An 11,059-nucleotide genomic window follows, 5' to 3' on the forward strand; every position below is an offset into this window, starting at 1 on the left:
TCAGTTGTCATCGTCACAATATCCCGAATAGAAAAAAACTTCTAATAAACAAAATCGCAGTTGGCAGTGCCTTTAGAGGGATACAAGGCACAGTGGTATACAAAAGGATTTGCAAAGCAAAAAAACACAAAAGGATTAAAGGAAACCCCATACAACACACATTTTTTTAAGTGAAACTAAACAAAGAAAATTTATTCGCCATGGCAAGTAAAGTAAGTGCTAAGGCAAAGGAAAAAAAAGAACACAAAGAAAATGAAATAATTAAAAAGGATCAAACAACAAGTGGAAAAATAGCCTAAAATGATAATAAAGAAAATGGTGATAAGTGTTTAGTGAAACTCGGCATGGGACTGCAATTCAATGTGATTCGCTAAGATTGCTTTAACTGTAATAAGAGAGAGTTTAAAGTTCAAAAAATATCCTAAAAATAATTCTGTCCATGCAAAAAAATGCTAATTCAGCTAAGAATTTTTTTATTCAGCTGTGAAAATTTTTTTCAAATCTTCAAGGAAACGATGTTGAAAGCTTGGAAACGCCAAAAATCACGTATTCAGCTAAACATTAAGCAATTCAGCTGTACAATTATGAAAGACAGATAACTTATAACTTTTCTCCAAAAATAATTGGTATTTAGTCTAGAAACTGGTAATTCAGCAAAGAAATTTGAATACAGCTGAGGATATTTTCTCCAAATCTTTGACAATTTTCAATAGAAAGCTGAAAAAACGTAAAAAGTACCAAATTCAGCTGAAAAATTTTCAATTCAGCTAAACATTTATGAAAGACATACATCTTTCAACATTTTCCCTGTAATAGTTCTTGCTTAACCAAAAAAAAACTAATTAAGCAAAGAATTTTTTATTCAGTTCAAGGAAAATTTTGCAAATTTTATAGTAAAGAGTATAAAAGTCTTAATAAACTTAACAATTGCCGTATTCAGCAAAGAACTGTTTTATTCAGCTGAGGATAGTTTTTCAAAATCTTAAAGAAAACCGTATAGAAAGCCAGAAAAACGCATAAAATTACGTATTCAGCTGAAAATTATGCAATTCAGCTGCACAATTATGAAAAACAAATATCCAATAACTTTTCTCTAAACATAATTCATATTTAGCCTAGAAAATTTAAATTCAGCTAAGGATTTTTTTTATTGAGCTGTGAACATTTTTTCCAAATCTTATAGGAAACGGTACAGGAAACTAGAAAAGTGCATAAAATAACATATTGAGCTAAAAATTAAGCAATTCAGCTGTAAAATTATGAAGGAAAAGCAAACCAATAGCTTTTCCTTAAAATTAATTCGCATTAAGCCAACTTTGGCAAAGAAATTTTAATACAGCTAAGGATTGTATTCTCCAAATCTTCGAAAATTGTTGATAGAAAGCTTAAAAAACGCTAAATTCAGCTGGAAATTTTTGCAATTCAGCTAAACATTTAGCATTTTCCCTATAATAGTTATTGCTTAACCAAGAAAATGCTAACTCAGCAAAGAATTTTTATTCAGTTGAGGAATAATTGTGCAAATTTTATAGTAATGAGTATAGAAAACTTGATAAACTTAAAAAATGCCGTATTCAGCAAAGAAATTTTTTATTCAGCTGAGAAAATTTTTTTCAAATCTAAAATGAAACTGTATAGGAAGCTTGAAAAACGCATAAAATTACGTATTCAGCTAAAAATTATGCAATTCAGCTGCACAATTATGAAAGACAAATTGGTAATAACTTTTCTCTAAAAATAATTCATATTTAGCCTAGAAAATGCTAATTCAGCTAAGAATTTTTTTATTCAGCTGAAAAATTTTTCAGCAAATCCTAAAGATAACAATATAGAAAGCTTTAAAACGCAAACAATAGAGTATTCAGCTTAGAATTAAGCATATTCAGGTGGAAATTTTTGCAATTCAGCTAACATTTATGCAAGACAAACATCTTTCAAGATCTTCATTGTAATAATTCTTGTCTCACCACAAAAATGTTAATCCAGCAAAGAATTTTTTATTCAGTTGAGGAAAAATTTTGCAAATTTTATAGTAATGAGTATAGAAAACTTGATAAACTTAAAAATTGCCGTATTCAGCAAAGAAATTTTTTATTCAGCTGAGAACATTTTTTCCAAATCTAAAAGGAAACTGTATAGGAAGCTTGAAAAACGCATAAAATTACGTATTCAGCTAAAAATTATGCAATTCAGCTGCACAATTATGAACTACAAATAGGTAATAACTTTTCTCTAAAAATAATTCATATTTAGCCTAGAAAATGTTAATTCAGCTAAGGATTTTTTTATTCAGCTGAGAAAATTTTTAGCAAATCCAAAAGAAAACGAAGTAGAAAGCTTTAAAACGCAAACAATAACGTATTCAGCTTAAAATTAAGCAAATTCAGGTCCAAATTGTGCAATTTAGCTAAACACTTATGAAAGACAAATGTCTTTCAACATCTTCTATATCTATCTATAACAATTCTTGTTTGACCAAAAAATATGCTTATTCAGCAAAAAGTTTCTATTCAGTTGAGGAAAAATTTTGCAAATTTTATAGTAATGAGTATAGAAAACTTGATAAACTTAAAAATTGCCATATTCAGCAAGGAAATATTTTATTCAGCTGAAGAAATTTTTTGCTAATCTTCAAGGACATAGGATAGAAATTATGGTCCTATCGACCAGCTGAATTATCGATTCAGATGACTGTCCAATTCAGCAAGAAGAATAATCAAATCAGCCAGCTGAATGGTTCTTTCAGCTAGCTGAATCGTCCTACCGACCTGCTGAATTATAGATTCTACCACCTAAATGGTCTATTTAGCCAGCTGAATGATCAATATAGCCAGATGATAGCCAATTCAACAAGGTGAATAGTCAATTCAGCTAGCTCAATGGTCAAATCAACCAGCTCAATCGTTAATTCAGGCCGATGAATGATTAATCAGCCAGCTGAATGGCTAAACAGCTAGCTGAATGGCTAAACAGCCATCTGAATGGTCAATTCAGCTAGCTGAATGGCAAATTCAGGCAGCTGAATGGCTAATACAGCCGGCTGAACAGTCAATTCAGCCAGCTCAATGGTTAATTCAGGCCGCTGAATGGTTAATCAGCCAGCTGAAAAAAAAAACAGACAGCTGAATGACCATTTCAGCCAGTTGAATGGTCTATTCAGCCAGCTGAATGGTCTATAAAGCCAGCTGAATCGTCTATTCAGTCAGCTCAATGGTAAATACAACCAGTTGAAGGGTCACCAATGGTTCTCTATTTCTGATATTAAAAAAAAAATTACAAACAAAATTTAATAGTTATTTATATCTCTCTTCGTCTGCTTCTTCCCCTTTCCTCATCCTCTTCCTCTCCCTTTTCCCCTCTCTCCTTCTCTTCTCCCTCCAGTTCATAACATTCGTGGGCTTATTGGCCTTATCCGGCTCCTGCATGGCTGGTGGTGTTGCCACCTATTCCTACAATCCCCTAGTCAATACCTATGCTGCTCCTGTGGTGGCTGCCAAAACCGTTGTGGCTCCTGCTGCTGTCGTTAAAACGGAAGAAGTTGATCCTCATCCCCAATATGGTTTCTCCTATGGTGTTCACGATTCCATCAGTGGAGATATCAAATCCCAGGTTGAATCTCGCGATGGTGGCAACGTTGCTGGTTCCTACAGTGTAGTGGATGCTGATGGCTTCAAGCGTACTGTCACTTATACCGCCGACGATTTGAATGGTTTCAATGCTGTTGTTACCCGTGAACCACTTGCCCCTGCTGTAGTGAAAACTGTTGCACCTGTGGTCCATGCTGCCCCCATTGTAAAGACTTATGCTGCTGCCGCTCCTGTAGTCCATGCTGCTCCTTTGGTGAAAACATATGCTGCCGCTGCTCCAGTTTTCAAGACCTATACTGCCGCTGCCCCAGTTGTTCATGCCGCTCCAGTGGTTAAGACTTATGCTGCTGCTCCAGTCGTTCATGCTGCCCCTGTATATAAGACCTATGCTGCTGCTGCTCCAGTTTTCAAGACCTATACTGCCGCCGCCCCTGTTGTGCATGCCGCTCCAGTGGTTAAGACTTATGCTGCCGCCCCTGTATTGAAAACCTACACTGCTGCTGCTCCCCTCGTCAAGACCTACTCTGCTGTAGCTCCTGTGGTCCATGCCGCTCCTGTTGTGAAAACCTATGCCGCTCCCGTAGTTCATGCCGCCCCTGTAGTGAAAACCTATGCCGCTCCCGTAGTTCATGCCGCCCCTGTTGTAAAGACCTATGCCGCTCCTGTGGTTCATGCTGCTCCTGTGGTTAAAACCTACACTGCTGCCGCTCCCCTTGTTAAGACCTACTCTGCTGTGGCTCCTGCCGTCCATGCTGCTCCCTTGGTTAAGACCTACTCTGCTGTTGCCCCTGCTGTACATGCCGCTCCAGTGGTCAAAACCTACTCCGCTGCTCCAGTAGCTTTCTCTACTCCTTTCTTCCGTTCTGCTCCCGTTTTGCAACAATTTCACCAATATCCCCAACAACAAACCTCCTACTTCAGTGCTCCAGTGAATGTACAAAGCCAAGAACAACAGCAACAACAACACCAAGAAGGTCAAGAACAACAACAGCAGCAACAACAGCAAGACTCCGAACAAGTTCAAAGTGAGCCCAGTGCTGTCGAATATCCTGAACAACAACAACAAGAGCAACAACAATATGCTGAGCAACAGCAACAACAATATGCCGAACAACAACAGCAACAATATGCTGAGCAACAACAACAGCAACAATATGCTGAGCAACAACAACAACAACAACAACAGCAACAATACGATGAGCAACAACAACAACAATATGCTGAGCAACAACAACAACAGCAGCAACAAGAACAATACGCCCCCTACCCCCAATACGAAATTCCCCAACAACAATTCCCTCTTGGACAACAGCAGCAACAACAGCAACCCCAAGAAAACAATGAAGACTCCGATGTTGTTGAAGCCCGTTCCGCTCCCACCGAAGAACAACAACAGCAACAAAGAAATAACAACAAAGCCGAAGCTTCTACCACCACTGCTGCCCCAGCCCCCGTCACCGAAGATCAAAAAGAATCTGAACAGAAAAAATCCAACTAAGTACCTCCCTTGCCTTGCCATGACATGAGATCGATACCCTCTTTTTGCCAACAAAAATAGGGTGGATCTACGTTGTCGTTGATACCGATGATGCCTGAAGTGAATGATTGCCGTTTTTTGTTTAATTATATAATTTAGGTATTTAAATTTATTCAAATTTTTTGAAATTAGTTGTTAAAACGAATAAAAACAAAATATTATAGAAAATTAAATATTTTTCTGAAAGTTATTAAGGAGCACGGTAAACAGTGACAGTATGGGTGTGATCCATAAATGGAGTGATACCTGATGGGAGTGGTCCCAAAAGAAAATGACCACCAAATGGAAGAGCGACTTCACTTCCCCTTGAAAGCAATCCCTCAAGTGAGTGTTCCCTATAGAGAATCAGAACGATACCTATGGAGTGATGTCCCCTAGATTGAGTGAAGGGAATGATCCCAAGGGAAAATGATCCGTAGATGAAGTGATTCCTAAGAGGACTTATCCCAAGTAAGAGTGGTCCCTAGATTGCTCTAGGGTACCTTTGAGGGAATGACCCCCAGAGGAAGTGATGTCTGGAAGAAGAAGTGATGTCTAGAAAGAGTGATGCCTACAGCGAGAGATAATTAGTGTAAGTTGTCTCTCACAGCTAGTAATCCCTAAAAGTGGCCTCCCTAAAAGGAGTGACCCTTCGATAGATTGATGACCTGAAAGTGATCGCTAGACAGATTGATCCATAAGGTGGATTGAAAGCCAGAGGGGGTGAAATCACGAGGAATTGTCCATAGTGGGAACTAGAGGGAGTGATCCTTGGAGGGAGTGATCCCTGGAGGGAGTTATTCCTGGAAGGAGTGATCGCTGGAGGGAGTTATCCCTGGGACTGGTGATCCCTGGATGGTGGGATCCCTGGAGGGAGGGATCCCCGGAGGGAGTGATCTCTGGATGGAGTAAAAAAGAGAGGAGTGATCACAAGCGGGAGTGATGTCTGAAGGAATGATCCCTAGAGGGAGAGATCTCTACAGGAAGTTATCCCTAGAGCGAATGATCCCTAGATATAGTGACCTCTAGAGGGAGTGATTCCCAGAGAAAGTTAAACTCTGAGATATACATCCCTTAAAGGAGTAAACCCAAAGGCAAATGGTCCCTCGAAGGGGGGATACCTAGAGGGAGTTGTCCAAAGAGGAACTATCCCTAGAGGTACTGAACCCTAGAAAATGATTTATAGAGTCGCGAACCAAATGGGATTGATCCTTAGCGGAAGTCATTCCTGAAAGGAGTAAGCCCTAAAAGGAATGCCCTTTAAGGGAGTGATTTCTATGAGGAGTGATTTTGATGGAGAGTGGTTCCCAGTGGGAGTGATTCCTATGGGGAATGATCCCTAGAGGATGTGTCCAATAGAGAGAATAGGGCCTAGAGGGAGTGATGAGTGATGGCGGCGATACCCAGATGTAGTGATCCTTAGAGAGAGAGAGAGAGAGAGGGTGATCCCTGGTATGAGAAATCCTTAGAGAAAGTGACGGAGTGATCACTAGAGGGAGAGAACCCCTTTCCATATTGGGAGGTATACTTAGAAGGAGTCATAGCTTTAGCGTGCGATCCCTAAAGATAGTAATCCCTGGTGGAAGCAATGCTAAGGAGCGATACCTAGAGTAAGTAATCAACAGAGAAACTATCCTTAGAGGGAGAGATCCCTAGAGTGATATATCCCCAGAAGGTTTGATATCTTAAAAAAGGGATCCCTAGAAGAAGTGTCCTCTAGTGGTAGTGATGCCTATAGGAGTGATCACTAGCGAGAGTGATGCCAGGAGGAATGTCCCCTAAATGAAGTGATCCCTAGATCGAGATTACCCAAGAGAGAGAGAGAGAGAGAGAGATCTTTGCAGGAAGTCATCCCTAGAGCGAGTAGGGAGTGATCTCTAGGGGGAGTGATCCCTGGAGGAAGAGATCGCTGAAGAGAGTGATAACTAGAAGGATTGAAAAATAGAGGAGTGATCCCCTGAAGGATTGAAAAATAGAGGAGTGATCAAAAGCGGGAGTGATACCTGGAGGAATGATCCCGAGAGGGAGAGATCTCTATAGGAAGTTATCTATAGAGGGAGTGATCCCTAAGGGTATTGACCTCTAGAAGGAGTGATCACTATTGGGTTTGATCCCTGGAGAGAATGATAACTTTAGAAGTGATCACTAGCGAGAGTGATGGCCGGAGGAATGATCCCTGGATGGAGAGATGCCTAGAGCGAGATATCCCAAGAGGGGGAGATCTTTACAGGAAGTTATCCCTAGAGCGAGTGATTCCTATAGGTAGTGATCCCTGGAGGGAGTAATCCCTGCAGGGAGTGATTCCTGGAGGGAGTGATTCCTGGATGGAGTGATCCCTGGAGGGAGTGATCCCTGGAGAGAGTGATCCCTGGAGGGAGTGATCCCTGGAGGGAGTGATCCCTGGAGGGAGTGATCCCTGGAGGGAGTGATCCCTGGAGGGAGTGATCCCTGGAGGGAGTGATCCCTGGAGGGAGTGATCCCTGGAGGGAGTGACCCCTGGAGGGAGTGATCCCTGGAGGGAGTGATCCCTGGAGGGAGTGATCCCTGGAGGGAGTGATCCCTGGAGGGAGTGATCCCTGGAGGGAGTGATCCCTAGAGGAAGTGAGCCATGGAAGGAGTAATCCCTAGAGAGAGAGAGAGAGAGATCCCTAGAGGGAGTAAAAAATAGATGAGTGATCACAAGCGGGAGTGATGCCTGGAGGAATGATCCCTAGAGAGAGAGATCTCTACAGGAAGTTATCCCTAGAGCGAATGATCTCTACAGGGAGGTATCCCTAGAGCGAATGATCCCTAGATAGAGTGACCTGTAGAGGGAGTGATCCCTGGAAGGAATGATCCCTGGAGGGTGTGATCCCTGGAGGGTGTGATCCCAGGAGGGAGTGATCCCTGGAGGGAGTGATCCCTGGAGGGAGTGACCCCTGAAGGGTGTGATCCCTGGAGGGAGTGATCATTGGAGGTAGTTATCCACAGAAGGAGTTGACCCTAGAGGCAGTATCCCTAGAGCAGTTATCCTTAGAAGGGGTTATGCCAAGTCGGAATAATGGGAAAAGAGGGATTTATCCCAAGAGAGAGTTATCCCCAAAGGCGGTTATACCTAGAGGGAGTTATTCTTAGACGGAGTTATCCCTTTAGGTAGTTATTCCTAGAGGGAGTTATTCCCAGAGGAAGTCATCACTAAAATAAATTAGCCCTAGAGGGAATTTGCCAAGAGGGAGCTATCCCTGGAATAAGTTATCCGTAGAAGGGGAAATACTCCAAAGAGGAAGTTATCGCTAGAGGAATTTATCCCCAGTGGAAGTTATCCAAAAAGTGAGTTATCTACAGAGGAAGTTATCCTCAGAGGGAGTTATGTCTAGTGGGAGTTATGCCTGGAAGGAGTTATGCCTGGGTGGAGTTATACCAAGACATAGTTATCCCCAGAGGGAGTTATCCATAGATGCAGTTATCCCTAGAGGGAGCTATTGTTAGGGGTAGATATGATTAGAGTGAGTTATATCTACATGGAGTTGTGCCTAAGAAGTGTTTCCCCAGAGGAACAATCCACAGAGAGAGTTATCCCTAGAGGGAGTTATCCCTAATGGTAGCTATCCCTAGAAGTACTTTTCCCTAGAGGCAGTTATACCTAGAAAGAGTTGTCTGTAGAGGGTGTAATCTCTAGAGGGAGCTATCCCGAAAGGGAATTATGCAAAGAGGGAGTAATGCCAAAAAGGGTTACCCTAGAGAAATTTATCACTTGAGAGCGATATCCCCAGAAGGGATTATACCTAGAGGAGGTCATACCTTTATCCCTAGAGGGAGTTATCTCTAGAGGAAGTTATCGCTATAGCAAATTATGCCAAGAGAGAGTACATCTCTAGAGAGTGATATCTCCAGAGTAGTTAAAGGGGGTCATTCCTAAACGGAGTTACACCAAGAGTGAGTACTACCTGGAGCGAGGGAGGGAGGGAAGTTATCCCTGGAGGGAGATATCTCTAGAGGAAATTGTGGCAAGAGGGAATTATCCCTGGAGGAAGATATCTCTAGAAGGTGGAATCACCTGAAGGAGTTATCCCTATAGAGAGTTATCCCTAGATGGAGCCATCCCTAGAAGTAATTATGCCTAAAGGGAATTATCTGTACAGGAAGTTGTCTCTAAAGGGTGTTTCGTCCAGAGCGAGTTATCCGCAGAGGGAGTTTTACATAGAGAATGTTACCCCTAGATAGAGTTATGCCTAGAGGAACTTATCCCAAGAGACTGTTATACCTACAGAGAGTTGTCCCTAGAGGTTGTAATCCCTGGAAGGAGTTACCCCTAGAGAGAGTTATCTTTAACGGGGGTTATACCAAGGGAGAGTGACCCAAGAGAAATATACCCTAAATAGTGATATCCCCAGAGGCCCTCTACCTAGAGGGAGTCATTCCTGAACGGAGGTATCCCTAGAAGGAATTATTCCTAAAAAGAGTTATCCCTAGGGGATATTTGTCTAGAGGAAGTTATCCCTACAGAGAATTATGCCAGGGAGTTATCCCTGGAGGAAGTTATTCCTAGAAGGGGGAATCGCTTGAGGAAATTATCCCTAGAGGGAGTTATCCCTAGAGGGTGATATTCCTAGAGGCAGATAACCCTAGAGGAAGTTATCCCTTGAGAGAAATATCCAAAGAGGGAGTTATGCCTACAGGGTGTTATCACTAGAAGGAGTTATCCCATGGGAGAATTTTCCCAAGCGGTAGTTGTACCAAAAGGGAGTTATCCCTTGAGGAAGATATCCAAAGAGGGAATTATCCCAAGAGGGAGTTATTGCTTGAAGGATATATCCCTAGCGAGAGTTATCCTTATACAGAGTTAACGTTAGAAGAAGTTAAACCAAGAGTAAGTTATCCCCAGAGAAAGTTATGCTAAGAGGGAGTTATGGATTTATGGGGAGTTATTGAGGAAGATATCCAAAGAGGGAATTATCCCAAGAGGGAGTTATTGCTTGAAGGATATATCCCTAGCGAGAGTTATCCTTATACAGAGTTATCGTTAGAAGAAGTTAAACCAAGAGTAAGTTATCCCCAGAGAAAGTTATGCTAAGAGGGAGTTATGCCTACAGGGTGTTATCACTATAGGGAGTTATGCCAAGGGAGAGTTTCCCCTAGCGGGAGTTGGCCCTTGAGGAAAATATCCAAAGAGGGAGTTATCCCTAGAGGGAGTTATCCCAAGAGAGAGTTATTCCTTGAGGGAGTTATTCCTAGAGGGATTTATTCCTTACGGGATATATCCCTAGCGAGAGTTATCACTAGAGTTATTTAGTATATATATAGTATATAATATCACTAGAGTTATTTATCCCCAGAGGGAGTTATGCCAAGAGGGTGTTATCATTGGGGGAGTTATCCCAAGGGGGTGTTTGCCTAATAGGATGTTATCCCAAGAGAGAGTTATACTTGGAAGGAATTGTCCCTTGAGGAATTTAACCGTTTTGTGGGTTATCCCTAGAGAGAGAGAACGCATTTATTACCCGATTTCTCTGAAGATCGGCGGGGCGAGTTTGAATCGACACTGCGAGATCCGTGCCGAGTATGGTTTACATTGAATAGACCATCGGATAGATATAGCTGGCATATAGACCTATCTCCCATTTTAAGGTATTCGTTCCATATTTCTTGCCCGATTGGGTTTAATAGGACCATATTCTAATAATGACCTTTCTCTTAAATCAACTTCTTGGGTTTATATACGGATAATTTTTCAACCGAGTTCGATAAAAGTAAATAAGCTATTTATGTATGTATATTCGAGGTGGTAGGTATCCATTGTTCAGTCCGGCCGAACTCAATGCCTTTTAACTTAACTTTATACCTTTACATTTTCGCTGATGGATAGGCAGACATTCTTACATAAGTACCACGATGGCAGTCATAACTAAAAGTCGGGATATTTAAAGCTTCATAATTGCAATATTTTAATTGTTTTCTCCTGTGTTGCCCCACAGAG

General features: G+C 41.4%; 1 protein-coding gene across 1 annotated transcript; it reads left to right on the forward strand.

Moving 5' to 3' along the window:
* The first annotated feature begins 200 nt into the window (after positions 1–200).
* LOC106085949 (calphotin) lies at positions 201–5,085 on the forward strand. The gene is made up of 3 exons (XM_059365736.1): positions 201–212; positions 3,382–4,521; positions 4,828–5,085. Exons 1-3 carry the CDS (start codon positions 201–203, stop codon positions 5,083–5,085), a joined length of 1,410 nt encoding a protein of 469 aa, XP_059221719.1.
* The last annotated feature ends 5,974 nt before the right edge of the window (positions 5,086–11,059 follow it).

The sequence above is a fragment of the Stomoxys calcitrans genome, chromosome 3 (genome assembly GCF_963082655.1).
Source record: "Stomoxys calcitrans chromosome 3, idStoCalc2.1, whole genome shotgun sequence".
NCBI lineage: Eukaryota > Metazoa > Arthropoda > Insecta > Diptera > Muscidae > Stomoxys > Stomoxys calcitrans.